Genomic DNA, 17531 nt, shown 5'->3' with positions numbered 1-17531 from the left:
ATTTTCAGTATTAGAACTGTATTTAAAATTTCATGTGCGGATTGGCGGTGCTGTACTGGTTAGCCCGACTAAATGAGCACTGTCTATTTAGGTAGTGTTGAATGAAAATAATCCTCTGGATTCAGACCCAACATATCAGTCACATTGAAAAAACTGTGGATAATTTTATCTGAGCCGTACATCTGAAAGAGACTTGAAGCACAGATGGCAAGAATCCACACCTACCCACAGTTCAGGGCAAACCTCTGTGGCTGGAGGAAAAACTCTTTTGTGATGAGTGAATGGAATAGCTAAGTGATCTGGAAAAATGTCAAATGAATGGAGATAGCCTACAAACTGCAAATTGCTAAGAACCTACCTCTGCAGCTTTTGTTTAGTTCTCAGCTACCATGAGTTGGTCCTCACGTGGCACATGCATGTCTCCTACCTGGTGGAGCACAGCATGAAGTTTGCAAAATAAGTGTTCACCTGTGCTTGAATATCTGCTTTATAGGAGGAGAAATGTAGTTTCTTTTTAACCACACTGAAAATTTCTAAACCACTCTTTCTTCTGAAATATTTAGCTGAAATACTACATTCAGGTACAGTGCTAGATACAAGTTTTAGAGGTGCTTCATTAGGCTGACTTATCAAACTGCTTCATTTCTGCGTAAATCGATTATCCCACATTCAGGCAAAAGTGAAGCAGTTACAAACTTTGCTCTTACCCAGGCAGAAATGCATGTATACATACATTTATGCACGCACACACGCAAAATCCTCACATGTAGAATTTATATTAAATATGAAATAGCAAATGTATATATTTATACATTCTAAAATCTGTTTCTAAAAGTGTGGCATCTGTAGACTTGGCAATGATTTTACTGGAGCTAGATCCAAAATCTATTTAATTTATGAAAGCCTTTCCTTTTACTTCACTGGTAGTTGATTAGGCAGTATTTGTTTATATTGCCTAGTATTTACACATAGAGAGATATATGTGAAATCAGGGATATGGTGGTGTTCTGTACTGGAATTCGATAATCACCATAAAAATGAATATTACAGAAATTCTCCAAAGGCTTTAATTTCCAGCTTCAGGGAAATGACAGAATCTCTGATCACCTGCTACAAGGCTAGGAGCAGAGATCAGCTCTTCACAAGCCGGGAGGGTGGTCATAAGGCAGGTGTACCATAAGTGCAACTGTACAGTCTGTGCAGCCCAGGAACTAGAAAATAGGTCATAAGAATTTTCAAAATCTCTGAGTTGTAGAAATGTCTGTTAACTTTTATTGGCAGATATTTAATACCTGGAGAATCAAATCATCTATGGAACTGCATGATTTTAAAGGATGTAAATACCTTGTTCTGCAATGACTAGTTGAACTCCTGAGGATAATAAAAATTTTAGAAGGCCTATAACATTATCAATGTGAAATGGATCTCTAACATAGCTAATCAGAGTCTCAGACATAAACAGCATTTTCCCCCTCGTGTTCTTTAAGAAGGGATTAGACCATGTGATAACACAGTATATTTTTTTAATGTAATAATTGAGAAGTTGACTTTCAGTGATTATTTGGACTATTACTTGAATTCTCTTTATTTTGTAATCTGGTTTTGTTTTTGTTTTGTTTTTTTTTATGGTGAGAAAGAGGAGTAGCTGTAATGATGCTGATCTGGATTCTTGCAGTTGGAGGTGGATTATGGAACATGTGCGATGAGCAGCGAGCCCACTTCATTCCTTTTAAAGTGCATCTTAAAGCAACTCTGTTCCATCTTCACCCAGCAACAGGCAGGTGCAAATACTCTGAACAGCTCTGATTCTGTACAGTTTGGTGTCCAAGCCCTCCTCAGTAACTAAACCTGATAATAGAGTAAGCTACACTGCAAACATAAACAAGCGATATAACTATCTAATTGGACACAAGGAAGCTTAAGATTAGCCAGTAGAGCATGACAAAGAAGCAGGAATCCCAAGACTGAGGCTGATATTGCATCTTTTGCCTGCATATTACAGTAATATGCCACAGTGGCTAGTAATTGTTCTTTTTAGAGTAAGCCCTTTAATGAGTTTAAGAGGTGGAGTTTACAGTCTTCACAGTTGTGGATGTCACCCTAATGAAAAATGTGGCTAGAATAATCTCTGCAATATTGCAGAATAAGTAGCAAGGAACAAATGTTAGTGAAGAGCTGCACTGTAATTTTAATGCCTCTTTTTAAAATAATGGGCGGCAGACCTGTGCTGTGGCAGTGTGCGGTAGACTGAAGAGGCCTTTTCTTGCCATAGAGATACGGTACCCAACCCTAGAGATTTCGCTGTCACCTGCCCCTGCTGTGTCTGGGGTGTGTGCAGGGGCTGCTATTGCTGTGCAGGCAGACATTCCTAGCACAGCTGCCTAGGCCTCTCCCCTGCTTCTTTACATATACTTCCTTGGTGACAGGAATGGTCCTTGCTTGATTCCTCCCATTCCTCACTTGTGTGACAGCAGATTAGAATGTGTAGATAGCAAATGGAGGCTGCTGGGGAGGAGACGGTAGCTGTGAGGAGTAGAAAAGCTGTGGGTCTCAGAAGGACATGAAGTTAAGATCAAGGGAAGAGAAAAGCCAAGAGAGACTCACGTCTCCAACATCCCCAGCCGTCCCTTGGCAACCCAAATGACTGCAAGGCAGAACACATGCTTTCAGCCCCATCCTTCTGAAACATCCTCTGACTTTTCCCCTTTCTATATTCTTTGTCCACTGACTTAGTTCTGAGTCCTCTTCCATTTTCCCTGCCGTGCTCCACTTCATCCCCATCATCCAGAACCCACTGGTTTGCCACCAGAAAATGATTTGTTGGTGACCAAAACCTGAGCTTTTTCTTCCTGACTTCTCACCCTTTCAGTATCAGTATTCAGTTTTGCCTATGCTTGAGAAATCTTGGGCTGTCTGTGCCTGGGATTTTGTACTTGACTACTGTAATCAGACTGTAAGAGTTGCCATAATACAAATATTAAAGTAGGCCTAGCTTTGTTTAAATAGGCTGACTGCCTCTCATCTAGAAGGAATGTGGTGTAGATTATTGCAAACTACAAGTTAATAATGAAAGAGCATTCACAGAATGTAATTTGTCTTTCGTTATGGGAAGAAAGAATGAAAACAAGAGTATCAGCAAAATGAATTGATACAAAAGGGTTTCTGTCATGTGCGGCTAGATGCAGGAGACAATTGAGAAAAATGTATATAGAGATGCAGAATTAGGAAGTGAATGAATACTGTATGCCCCCCAAATTTTCCTAATTCCTGACAGAGCAAAAACCTCTTGGGCAATTGCTTTGTGTGTTGTGCCATATGACTTCCTCTGAATGATTCCATACCTGATATTCACTCTGTCACCCACTAACACTCAAATCCTTTCAAATCACAGGGAAACAGGAATTGGCACATTTATAGTTTTTATTAAATTTATTACTTTTATAATTTATTTTTTTTTCTTACTTCAAACTCCAGAGGCTTCATTAGTGGGTTTATTCAGAGATTAAATCCTGTATCCATCATAAAACTGATTTGCTCAGCTTTGCTGAAAAAGCTCACATTACTCCTGGGCTTAGAGCTCATATTGCTCTTATTGGCCTGCAGCTCATTTTAATGCTAAGTTACAGTTCCTTGCAAAGTAATAGTTTTAACACTATCTCTTCACTCCAGTGGTGAAAACAGCCTGTAGAGATTTTAACATTTCCTTTTCTGTGGGCTATTAGGAGCTATTAGTGCTGAAAGATCTTGACAGAGCCTGCAGAGAGAGACTTTGTGAATAAAAATTCATAGGATCGTAGGATAATTCAGGTTGGAAAGGGCCTCAGGAGGTCTCTAGCCCAGGCTGTTGCTCAAAGCAGAGTCAGCTGTGAGATCGGAATAGCTTACGTAGAACTTTATCCAGTCAGGTCTTGAAAACTTCCAAGGATGGAGACTGCAACCTCTCTGGGCAAAGTGTTCCACTATTCCCATGGTAGAAAACTCATTTCTCTTAGAAAAATATATCATGGTGAGATTTGTAACAACCACGAAAACATAGAATTTAAATAAACTGGAGTAAACAGGCTCTTGGAAGGTAACGGAATTGTATGTAGGAATTAGGAGTGTTATCTTTTATTTATTGTATTGTAGCTGCAAGAGAATTGGATGAGGAACCGAAGCTTGTTTTGATGGCAGCTCTGCAAATGTGAGAATACAGTTTCTGCCTCAAGTATATTAATATAAACACTAGTGGTTTATAATGACTCTTCTCACAGTTGTCTTTGTCACGTTTACCTCTATAGCTCTGCTGAAATTAAAATGTTTTCCGTGAACAAGGTAAGCGATGTTTTCAATGAATAAGGTAAGTAATCTTGGTACAAGAAAGAAATTTTTTACAGTGAGAAGAGTCAATCACTGGAACAACTTCCCCAGGGATGTGGCAGAGCCCTCATCGCGAGAGGTTTTCAAGATGTGATTGGACAGGGTGCTAGATAATCACATCTAGGCTCCCTTTCCTGTGAAACGTTGGACCAGATGATTTTTTGAGGTCCTTTCCAACCTGGCCTGTTCTATAGTTCTGTGAGGTTCTTTACACTGGCAAAAGTAATAAAAAAACCAAATAACCCACGTAATCAAAAAAGATCAAGCAATCTGAGGTACAGCAATGAATAAAAAAGGTGGGAGAGTAGCACAGTATTTGACAAGAAGGTTAGATTTTTAACATTGCATTTTAGATGTAGCATATGTTAGCAAAAGTGGGAAGTAATAGACTGCTACTGACAATCTTGTTTTATTCCACAGGGTATCATCACATTTCAGGGACTGTTTTAATGAACTTGAAGTGTGGTGGTAAAATAGGTTCCAGGATGTAACAGGCATACTACCAAGTACGTGAGACCCCTTTCCCTTTCCACTGCCCCAAAACAACTATCTCCGAGAGCTGCTAAGGGAAAGTTAATGCTTTTTTGCAATTGTATTTGTATGCATCAGTAATTTTTTCTGAATCCTTAATTCTGTTGCACCACCTTTGCTGCATATGAGAGCAGATTGACTTGAGAGGAGTAATTACCAAGAGCTTCATTACGAACCCTTGTTGGTACTGTGTCACTGTATTCCATTTGCCGGAAAGATAGCAGGATCATAATTAAGACGGGAAGCCTCTTGCAGTAGCTGTTTTATAGCAGTCAATTGATAGGAGGAAAAATCTGCATCAGTCACCCTTGTGTAGCTTACTCCAGGTCTCTTTTCAGGTAGTATACAGCAGAGCCTGTCACTGGGCGTATATTTGTAACTTTGTTATTATTATCTATTTATTTTTTACAAAATGTTACAAAACAAGTAGCTCAGAGTCTAAGTCTGCAGTCTTCAGGCTGACTGTTACTTACGTGGAAGAGCAGTCCTTTTGGCTGGAATGGGTCAACTCATGCAAAGAGTAGTCAGTGTGGTAAAACCCATGCTAAAGGTAAAATTGCTTTACTGTATTGAAGATTAATCACCATAGAGATCTGGGTGAAATTGGTCTTTAGTTCTTTATGATGGAAATGTTACAGAATTTTAGTCTTATCACTGCCTGTAGGGAATGGTAACAAATAATTGCAAATGAAGGACAGAATTGAGGATAAATCCCTGAGTTAGGTTAGGCTGTTTTGTGGTGTCTGCTTGATGCAAATGAATGGAATAATTGGTCTTTTTCTCCTTAAGAAATTAATTTTGTAATAAAAGAGGAAAAAAACGTTAACTTACTAATAGCAGCTTGAAAATTGACAGTTTGTGGAGATGGAACCCCCTGAATCTCAGTACTTTTCAAAGCTACTTGCTTAAAAGCCACTAACTTAATCAAAACATTTTTACTTTGCATAAGGGAAAGACTATCGGGTGCTTACAGTGATAGATTCCCTTTTCTGTTTTCCTTATGAGTTGTGAGAATTTGTCATCAAAATGAAGAATTGGGTCTATTAGAGCTCCATACAGGGAATGTGCTGTGGAAAAGATGAGGTGGCAGCTGTATGTCATGTCATACAGTTACACTGGTCTTATTTTGGTGGGTGTGAGCGCAAATATCCAGGACTGGTGTAATGCAAAATGGATTTTTATAGGGTTGCATTAATATAAATGGGTTGTATATAGGTTATAGCACTGCTTTCAGAAGAATGTCTTTTGGAAATTGTTGAGTTGTAGCACACTCAGAACCAAGCTTTAGACTGGAGACATGAGTTTAGCTGTTAGGATTTAGACATAATAATGTTTCTGAATTCCACTAGAAGTGAACTAGCAGTAACTGAAGCTCAAAAGCTGTGTAAAGTCTTTGACAGTTTTGACGGTCCAAATAATTTCATTCTCTATGCCTGAGGCTGCAGTACAACTGATTTAACAGTATGTTTCATCTGTGACAAGTTTTATATTGAAAAGTTGACAAAATCAATGATTTAATTTTTTAATACAGTTGATTATACTTTATATTATCTTATAGTTAATATACTTTATATTATCTTCTGGATTTTCAGATAGAAATACTGCATCAAAAACACATAAATAAGTACCTTCGGCAGATCATGATCTGCTACCAAAACCTACAGCAAACTAAAGAAGACTTGGTGGTTTCATGGTTAAAATTGTAATATTAAATTCTCTTTACTGACAACTTAATGATATCGTTTTAATTACTCTTACTTTCCAAGTGCCATTGCTCTAAGAAAAAAATCTTTGGAAATTTGAGCTTTAGTTGACTTGAAAGTTGATTATTACCTGGATATCAGAGCGATGCCCTCACCTTGTCCTTTCTGAATTAGTCTATTATTCTTTAAACTGTACTGAATTGTGAAAGAATCCAGAAAGCTTATTGTTTCTGAAAATCAAATAATGGTTTTCCATTATGTTTTAAAATGTTTTGACTGAATTGTCTCTGTTCCTCTTCCTTTTAAGAAGCAATATAGTACAAGGAACTGAGAAATTTCAGATTCATGCATACTTCATTAGATCTTTTTCTGTTGCCTGTCAAACCTGTAGTGGTCAGTTATTTTGCATTATAGATCAATTATATCTCTAATGTTGTAGTGGATATTTAGTGGAAAGCTCTTATGCTAACTCACATAGAAATGGCTATAAAATAAGTACATGATCTCCAATAGCTGCTGGAGGTGTAAGTGGTACTGTTGGCATATGACATGTGGAGACATGTTCATCATGGCTGTTGCCAGACGGAGAGTACCCTCATGTCTTAACAAGAAGTTAGCAATGTTCTGGAATATGAGGGCATTAGGTGGGCTACCAGTTACTCCACAGTGTCTGAATTGCTGACAGTGATCATGGGGGAGCTGGAGATTGAGAAGCATTTATTACGCTATGGTGATTCCAAGCCAGGTGTCTGTAAAATCTTCACTAGGCTTTCAGTCAAACCTCACTTCTGTATAACTCCTCTTTCACTAATTTTTATGGGTACTTCTGAGTTGACTTGATCTTGTTTAGAAATGGCAGTTGGCTCATCTAATTTAATTGAATGTTATTAATGAAATTGCATTTGCCAACAACCTTGGCACTAACACCCTTTGTGTGCAGTTGGAAACAATATTTAGTTACAAAGCAGTTGAGTAATTGTTAGCAGATGGAAGTTAGCAGGCTTGTGTTAAAGTTTTCGTTGTCTAATGGCTTGAAAATAAAGCAAGCTTATAATAACCAATTACCGTTTGTTTATTATGTACTACAGTTAAAATTTCAGATTAATTTTTGGAGATTTCTTATTTTGTACATTTGTAGTTAAATTTTGCATGATTTGCAGTCTAGATAGAAATTATTTTTCTGGCAAATGAGATTGAAAGAAAACACTATGCAATATTTTGTTCTAGTGGTTTTGCAGATAGATTGATACACTCAAGAAGACAAGAAACATGTATTTTTGCACGTAAAGTACTATGCCATTACTCATAAATTTTGCATGGCTGTGGATTCCAAAAGCCAACATGTAAAGGAGAAGATGGGCTTGCTAAATGTGAAGACTGAATGCTGATTCAAATCTCAGACTGCATTTCTGTGTGCTATTAATACCCTTGTCACTGTTATTAACAGCTTCCTTTTTTCTTTCTACTTTTAGCTATTTCTGCTTAAGTAGGTGTATGGGAATTGTTTTGACACAGTAAAAGTGATCTGGGGAATAAGAAGCAGCTCAAGATTGCTGAAGTCATTACTTATCTGCTGGCATAGGCAAAGATGCTAAATATTTGCTGTTAAGCTTGGGCAGTTGGAGAGTATTCAGAGATAACCCCAAACTCTCCAACACAGGTGAGAACTGAATCCAGCCAGTGGTCAGGGCAAGTGCTGGTTCCCTGGACACTTTAGACTTGTGCCAGCAAGGCTCCTGGGAGACCCTTAGGGAATGTTTGCCTGTCTTCCTCAGAAGATACGTGCAGGGAATAGAAAGTATGCTAAGGGAAGATGATGGTGCTTCGCTGTCTCCCCTTTCCCATACTCTCAATATTCAACAATACATATTGGCACGAGGAAATTTAATTGGTTGTTTCCAACTCACGGATTTGTGGCTATGTTGGTTTAAGCCTGCTGGGAATGTTAGAAAAGCTTTTCTTTCAGTGCTGCTTTCAGATGAAATGTCAGTATATTCTTGCCTGAAGTGTATGTATCTTACGTCAACCTGTCACTGGCTCAGCAAATGGCCTTGGGCAAGTCAGCCAATTTTTGTGGACCAATTCTGTGTTCAAGTTACCCAATGCCTGCATTTGTCCCAGGTAAATGAGCAGAACTTTTAGCATATGTTTTTGTACCTCATCTAAAGAATAAAATAATCATTACCACAATCTATTGTGAAGGATTTTGCAGTATAAGCTTCTTAGGTTATGGCAGTGCTAAATATTACAGAAGTAATACATAAAGGTGGTACTGAAAAGTTTTGAGTTTGACAAAAGTTGGTCAAGAGGCTCTGGACAGATCTCTGTGTGATGATCCGTTCAGATAGAGTGAAGCTGCAAATCTCTGAAAAGAATCTATTGCAGAACAGGGACCTGCTCGCAAATACGCAATGGAAAATGGAAAGACCTTGAATTTTCAATTTTACTCATTCTTTTTGGGACCTGAACTTTCCTCCCATCCATATTACCATTTAATGATCACCTTTCGCTGCAGGATTGGAGAGAATCCAACCTGTGAGTTTCTTCCTCTGTCACAGATGATGGGCCAGATTTTTGTCCTTGTATTTGAGTCTAGGGGAAGGACTCTAGGGTAATCAGACTGTCACAAACCTTTTCTGCCTACTTTTTACAATAAGTTATGTTTAACAAGAATGAGGGCTGTGTTGCAATTTACTCCAAAGGAGTTGAACGTCTCTCTTAAAATCAGTGTGGCAGAGTTTTGCCTACCTGAGACAAGTACCTCACCTAGCATATCACTCTGTTGCTAGGAGGGATGCTAGCCTCTGCATTGTCTGTACTCCTCTGCAGAAGGGCAGCCCCCTTACTGAGGACTTGTCTGTAGGATTACATGGATTGTCCACAGCGTGGTTTAGTGTTGCTTGTGTTGGGGAATAAAATGACCAACTACTCACCTGCAGCATTGCTGCAGCTGCGTATTCTGATCTAGGCAGAGCAATGCCAGTTCAACTGCAGTCTCTAGATTGAGTTTGATGTGAACATTACATGTGCTGCCAACCACCAGATGGCCTGATGTCCGAGTTGTTGAAAATAGTAGCATGCTACTGGTATAATTTATAGCATCCATAAGCTGAGCTAACAGATAGGTACAAATGATGAATAACAAACAAAGGAAATACAATTTTTGAAGAAAAAAAATGTACATATAGATATAACTTCTTTACTATTTCATGCTTTAAACATTAAAATTGCTCTTACTGTGTATCTCTCTATAGTAATAGAATTTTATATGATGAACTCTTAGTAAAATGGAGTTATGGATATATCAATACTGTAATAGACTGGCTATTATTTTTTGTGTGGAGGAAATCAAAACCTTATATCCTGTAGTATTTCACGGCAAGAGGAACTCCAGCTCAGAGTAGTGCTGGTCTGTATGTTTGAACAAAAGCAAGAGTTTTCTTTTTTACTGTGAAGTTCTGGGTGTGCATTATGTGCTTTGTAAGCCTCATTGTGCCTGTGTCCTATAGAAAACTTAATTATTCTGTGTTACTTTATCCTCTCTTCATTAAACCATTTGTTTGCTTTTTATAAGGCTGGGTTGTAGACTCTGGAGAGCAGGAATAGAGAGTCTAATTCTGCACAGCATCTAGTCTGATGATACTCTGATCCTTATTTGGGTATTGAGGAACCCCTGGACAGCCTATGAAATGCTGCACCTAACCTGCTGATTTTTTTTTTTTTTTTAATATCTGCATTTAAAATCTTTTTCCTTGGAGGTTTGGGGTGGAAACAGATGTTTCAGGTTCTCTTATGCTACTGACCAGATTCACCAAACATCTGTCCTAGTTTGGTAAAGAGAATGAAGTACCCTTGATTATTTCTAATGCAAGATCTTAGCAAAGCAAACAAAAAGAAACAGAACTCTAGAGGACTCTCTGATAAATCATAAGGAGCAGAATCACAGAATCATAGAACGATTTGGTTGGAAGGGACCTTAAAGACCACCTAGTTCCAACCCCCCTGCCATGGGCAGGGACACCTTCCACCAGACCAGGTTGCTCAAAGCCCCATCCAACCTGGCCTTGAACACTTCCAGGGATGGGGCATCCACAGCTTCTCTGGGCAACCTAGTCTAGTGCCTCACTACCCTCATGGTGAAGAAGAGACATGTCTTTCTCTCTCACTCTGAAGCATCATCTGGCCTGCTCTGTCTTCTCACATATAATCCAAATTTTAAGAGCTGGAGAGGAACTGAGCATTTCTTTTCTTTAATTCAAGTTTCTATCTGTAGCTCCTTAAGATTTTTTTTATCATTAATATTCTGCCTGTGTGTTATCCTTCAGCAGTGGGAGAGTTGACAACTCCAAATAAGTTCTTAACATTTCTCTTTATTTTTCTCTTCTTTTTCCCAGAGCTTGTGTTATCTTGGGTGTCATATTCCTCCTGTCATCTATATGTATTGTGATCAAAGCCATCCATGATCTTGCGAAGAAGGTGCTTCCAGAAGTGGTAAGGTGATTCATTTCCTTTAAAATGTTCTCTTTGTCCCCTACACTGCCAGTGAGACAGAGAAAGGCCAGCGTCCCCTTTCAACAAGCCCCGTTGAACTCGGCGAAGCTGTAGCAGGTGCATTTCCTGCCTGGCTACACGTACTGGTCCTAGTCTTCAAGCAGTATTTTTTCCTGATGTGATGGAGTCTAGTCTTTATGGGTTTTTATAGGCTTGACGCCATCTCTTCCTCTCCATGGTTACCTTTATGGGCCAAATCTTTCTCAGCATAATCACTTAAAGCTTTTATATAGACTGTAGGAGTTCACTTACAGAGAGGAGGTCTCTCTGGGTTTAATGAAAGTAGTAGAATTTTATGAGAAGAACGATTCCACAGTTTACTACTCCAATGGCTTCAGTATTTTATTTTTAATGTCAAAAAAATGTATTTTTGGATTGTATTTTTTTGTTTTCCAGCTCTTGCCTCCAATTCCAGAGCCATGTACGAGTATCAGGAATGAAACAGGTGAGGGGAGCATGCTGGGTGAAAGAGCTGGCTTTTCAACTGGCTCACCATGGAGCATCACAAAGGGCTTTTCTCGTGCTCTCTGCTTTCTTTTGGTTATGAAAGCCAGCCCGTACCTGGCCTATAGAGCAGCTTTCCCCAGCAGCCTTTCTCTCAGCTCTGCTCTGTCCTGTCCTGCCTGCTTCCTTTCAGTACTGGGTATTAACTTCCCTGAGCTCTACTCATCCAAACCAGCTACTCACTGGGAGAGCCATTTGGCAATAGTTCCACTCCCAGAAGGTTCTTCCCAATGTGCTCAAACAAAATGAGGCTTCAGTTCAGTTGCTGTATACATGACCTGACTTGGACCTTTTGCATTTAGCCTTCGTGAAGTTTGGTCTATTTGTAAGTGCGTGCAGATTTTTGCATTCGGGCTTCACCCTGCCATGTATTATTCTCAACACATCACTAGAGAGAAACCTAAACTCCTCAATTTCAATGAGGAGATGGAGGCAGAGCTGGAAAAAAAAAGCCCAAATGGAATTTCAACTTCTTAGTCACTGTTAGCAGTGCAGATGACCCACTGGGTCCTGTGCTCTCATGGAAACTTCCAAGAAACTGGGCAGCTACAGAAACTTATTTTCAGTACTTTAGCGAAATTTGGGCAAAGATGAGTAGCGTAACAAAAGCCTATGAACTAATGCATTACTGAAGCCAGGCGCATTGTTTGGCTGCAGGTGATTCATGTTCTCTTTGCATTTTACTTTTCCTCTTTTCCCATCTTCATAATTTACTGCCTCCTCAGCTCTGCCAGCATAATAGCACACGTAGTTGTTCACCAGCCTGGTTCTGTCAAAATGATCGAGGTTAACTTGAACACTTTTAATAGTCAGTTCTTAAACTCAACCAAAACATTTTGACAGAACTGGGTTAGGAAGTGAGCATGGATGCCATTGTGCCAGTAAGGCTGAAGGAGATCCTGGTACGGGTGAGGGGAGACCCTACAGTGATGCCCAGCTGAAGGACAACCTGAACTTGGCTGTACCCAGGCAGTGCATCTGGCTACAGTTTGATTCCTGTTTAGTGGAAGAATGAAATAAGTAGCCTTGACTGAAGCAGAAGTAAGATGGGAGGCTGCAATAATAATTAAAGCACCCATTTGGTGAATTTATGGTAGCGTAGATCAGATAAATTTGGATGTCTCAGTCTAATTCATTGTGGGCAAATGCCCTAATAATTCCAATAGTAGGAACAAAAGTTTTAAAGGTGTGTCCTCTATATCTCAGTCTTCCATCACTACAGGTGAGGGCTCTGTTTCTTACACAGGGAAAAATGTCCCCTATTTGCAGCATCAGAGGTATTTCTGACTTGTAGACATGTCGTACTTCCTTATTTTTAATTTTTGAAATACATTTACAGCAGGAAAAACATAGGAAATCAGAGCTACAGAAAGGTATCCCTGAAGAGAAGATCCCATTACATTTCAAGTGTCCTGTAAGAATTAATTTGTACTGATCCCTTTTGTCACAGACTGCCTTGGATTCAGAGTTTGGCACGCTAAAACTGTATCAAGTAGGTAAAAGTTAGGGTGGAAACTGCTTACATTTGACACAGTATCAGGATGAATAGATAATTTTGTTCCTGTGACACTGGGCTGACTGTTCTCGCTCATTTAGGCGCTCAAGTAGTATCAACAATTTGAAAGATGTATCTGGCAGGGTACGGCCTGTGGCTGACTAGTGGCAGGGTAAAAGCCACAGGCACACATGTAAAGGATTTTCATACCTTGCAATTCTGCCTGGAAAGTAGGTTAGAACAAGGGATGAAAAAAAGATGGTACTTCTGTGTCTTTTAAATGACATAGCAAGGATTCTCATTTCAAAGTCTTTCAGTACATCTCACTGTCGGAAACTGATTCAGTAAGGGTTGCATGATAGGTGAAATATCTCTATGTAAACTAAGAGTAACACTGAAAAATGAGGAGACCAAGAGAACAGTGTTACTGCTGCAAGTCATGACCAGTGAGACATTATGCCTAAGAGTTGCTACATTAAAAATAACTGAGGGAAAAGGATGCTGTTTAATAGAAACCTTTTCAGTTGCTCTAACTGCGCCTGAATCTGAGGCTGGTTTTCCGTTTGTGTAATGCTCCCTTAGCTGCTCTGTGTCTCAGCAGAAATAGTCATTCTTCCCAGTTGTTTGGGGCTTTGTTGATAGACTTTGTTATCAGCTAATCTACAGCTGCCCAGGCAATATCATTAGCATCTTAGCATAGTGGAAATCTGCTCAAATTAAATCAGTAAGAGGAAGAAGTTTCTGCCTCTACTCTTTTATCTAGAGTGCCGTCTTCTACTTCTTGGACCACCAATGAACTAGTTGCTAATGATGCTAATTTCTGTAATATCTTATCATGTAATTTAGCTATAATGTATGGATGTATATGGAAAAATAATAGACCAGTGTTTTCTGCTAATGGCTTTTTGCATAGCAGTGAAGTAACCAGTTCTGCATCAAAATAATAACCCAAAATATTTTCTGATGGTGAGTTCTGTATTACTGGGATTTCATATTAATGTGCTACCCTGATACCAGGGAGGTATCCTTGTGGTGTGAGCAAGAACAGAACATTAAGACCGAGGAAAGGCAGTGTAACTCCACTGGTGTCCCAAACTGGTATAAAACTAGGGTGAAGAACTCTGCACTAGATTAGGAGGACATATGCTTCAACATAAGTTTCACATTTGAGTCATAGTGGCATAATTTTTTTTGTATGGTTTACGTCTTTATTAGTCTGTCTTGAAGCAAAGGTTGTTAAGATGTGGGTACTTTTCAAAGTGTCTTGTGAAATTTTAGATGTGTGACTTCAATTTTAGGGGAGATGGTGTGTCTGAAACCCAAGTGGAAAACGTTGCTTTTGGTGTTCAGATGCTGAACACAAAGCTAGTATTGTCAGTCTCGAAGACAGAAATGGCTTGGAATGTGTTGCTGTACTGTTCATGGCGAATTCAAGATTAACATAATGTTAGTGCAGAGCAACATGACTGACTGCTTCGTTCTCGGAACTATAAAGTCTCTTTTTACATCTTAGTTTGTGGTAAACCTCAGTGACTTTGTCAGAGTTTAAAACTGGGAGCAGTTATAATTTCTCTGAGTTCATTTTAATTTGCATAAGTTCTGGAGAAAATAGTATGATATGGACAAGTTTGAGAAATGAAACATCAAGCAATTAAGTATCTGCTTGCTAATTGTAAGGTGCTAGGATTAAAGTCTTAAAAGCATAGTTAGTTACTTCCAAACAATTCTGGATCAATTATACAAAGTTCTTTGTATTTTTTGTTGCATATAAGATCCATCAGTTACATATCTGTCAGCTCTTAATATGCATGTAACAAGATATTTCCTTGGAAAGAATTTGAGATCTTTAATGTAGAGATTCTGTTGTCCTTGAAGTAGATCTCAGAAGAGGTTTTTTTTTTGTGAAAATGCTACCAATAAGAAAGGATATAAAATTCACATGACTAAGAAATAATTTTAAATGCTTTTTCAAGTGTTTTGGACACACATTTTCTTTAGGAGTCTTCAGTATTGTTGTCATTTCATATGATGGTTTCAGATGATCCTTACCGGGATTTGGAGAACCAAAAGAAGCATGACAGGTTTACACATTAATGGTATTTCGAGCTCGACTACCCCATCCTGTAAGGGGCTTAAATGTCCACAGTTTCTTGTTAGACTTCAGAGAGGAGCTACTTAATTTACAGGACAGGAGCTCAGGTTTAGCTCAGTCAGGCATTTTTCTGTCACCTATTTGAATTCTCTTTTATTCCATGCCGAGTGTAACTTTGAAACACTGAACGACAGCACTCCTGATCTGCACTGGCATAGAAGAGAGGACAATTAGAAATGCAAAAAATCAGGAGCTCTTAGTAGTGCTTCTGCCTTTCTTTTCTGCTTTTTGTTAGTTTTACCTCTTTCTCTGTGTTAAGTAAAAATAAATAATAGGTAGTGTATGTCACTACACATAGTTTCAGCACAGGCAACGATTTTTGTAATTTTGACTCCTGGTGGTGTGTGTGTTTTCTATATGCAACAGCAACCATGGCCATACTGGGTCAGGCTAAAGGCCCATCTTAGTCATCACTGACTTTCTTTGTAGCTTTCTTTTTAGTTTTATCTCCATTTTTAGATGAGGAAGCCTGAAGAGCCCACAGGATTCAAGGTATAGAGGTCACCAGGGATTTATACAATATGTTCATTTTTGCAAATTGCTATTGAGCACTGACTAGATATTTTTACAGAACTTTAACTGTAGACTCCATCTCCTACAGTTAACAGCAAGTTCAGAAACTGTCACTATTAGGTAAGTTGAGGGTTTTCCCTGTGCACAGTACTTTGTATTTATATTATAATTAAAAAGAAGCCTGCCCTGAAAAATGACATTCTGTGTCAGGAGAGTTGGCCAATGAATTAATTATACACTTACTATACAATTCTGTATTTGTATTAATTATACACGTATTACTATCATGGGGAAAAGTTACTTTTCGAGTAATTGAGATATATGTTAATCCTCAGGGTTCAAAATACAGTCCCTTGTGCTACCGTTTTCAATATTTGCAATGTAGAGCAGTCTTTTCCAACAACTGATCCATAGAATTGTATTGCTTATTGTGTTTTTAAAGGAATTAATTAATGAAGTCATGAATTACAGGGTTGAGGATAAGGTAGATGTAGGAGAAATATTGCAACTGAAAGGATCTATTTGTCCAAAAAGTCTGGAAACCTCCAATATTGAATATGTGTGGTGAGAAGTCTAATGGATTTTTTTCTGCCACATTTTTGAGGCTGTGAACATTACTTTTAGTTAGCATCAGAAATTGTATTATGGGTCTCTGATTTTTGGACAGAGGAGTGAATGATGAGAATAAAGCTTTTATGTACCTTCGAGAAAGCATCTGTCTGTCATGTAACCTTACCTTGAATTTGCAGAGATGCTCCATTTTCCTTTGGAGGCAAATTTGTGTGAGGGTGTTTATGTAGGTGCAGTTTCTGCATGCATCAACACATACATGCAAGTCACTTTCTTTTTCAGGCTGTGTCCTCCATTCTTGTTTGCCTGAAAATATTTTTAATTGAGGCTTTCTTATTTTATGAATTGAGAGATGTGATGACATGGAACATACTGGTTTTGAAGGAAATCTTACTGTTTCTCTCCTATTCTTATCATATAGCTAGGATGCTTAGGTATTTGGTTAAGATTTCCTGTACAACGTAGGTGTACATGTGCTGTATAGAGCCCATGTAGTGTCCCCAGCCCTTCCCAGAACTTGTAAGTGACATTATCTTAAACTTTCTAAGCATGTTGTGTACAGTGGATCTGCCCAAACACTGTGCATATGTTTGCAATGAGGAGTAGCTGTGAACATGCTATTGTACACCAGGAAAACTTGAAAAAAGTTGGAAAGCTCACAAAATCCAAAGAAAACAATTTTTTTTACAGGAAAGAGAGATGTGCCATTAATGTGCAGGAACCTTACAGCTACAAATTCGACTTCTTTCTGTGTTCTTGTCCTATTCTTTATATAGCTGTGAATTTCTTATATAGCTGTGAATCTTTATCCCTTGATGGTCTGCTTCAGCATGACATGCCGCACTTATTATTTCAGTTTCATATCGTTGACCCCTGAGGAAATATTTTTCACTGATCAGATCTTTCTTATTTTTTTTCTCCTCTCTCTCTTCTTTTTCTTTGTTCCTAATACGCTTGCTGGAAGTGTTAGAAGAAGTAGGCCAGCTGCTCTTCTTTATGGGGTGTTCGGAATTAAGATTTCTGGTAATTTTAGCAATACACCTGACTTACAAAACTAATCAGTACTTGACGTTTGGAATATAAAACCTTATTCTGTTTACCCTTCCACTTAATTTTAAATGGATGTTTCTCAGATCATGTAATTTAAGTTTTG

The 17531-nt window shown here is 38.6% G+C and overlaps 1 protein-coding gene across 1 annotated transcript in view; it reads left to right on the top strand.

The window, feature by feature from the left end:
* The window catches only part of TMEM163 (transmembrane protein 163), a gene marked incomplete at its 5' end in the record, with an annotated part of 98884 nt that overhangs the window by 66185 nt on the left and 15168 nt on the right, over positions 1 to 17531 (top strand). Inside the window, one exon of the mRNA XM_009707903.1 lies at positions 10988 to 11084. Within this exon, the coding sequence (XP_009706205.1) occupies positions 10988 to 11084 (97 nt within the window). The remainder of the gene's footprint in view (positions 1 to 10987; positions 11085 to 17531) is intronic.

The sequence above is a fragment of the Cariama cristata genome, unplaced genomic scaffold (genome assembly GCF_000690535.1).
Source record: "Cariama cristata isolate BGI_N322 unplaced genomic scaffold, ASM69053v1 scaffold8569, whole genome shotgun sequence".
NCBI lineage: Eukaryota > Metazoa > Chordata > Aves > Cariamiformes > Cariamidae > Cariama > Cariama cristata.
Note: the sequence above shows the minus strand (reverse complement) of the source record. Positions and strands in the feature narration are given on the sequence as shown.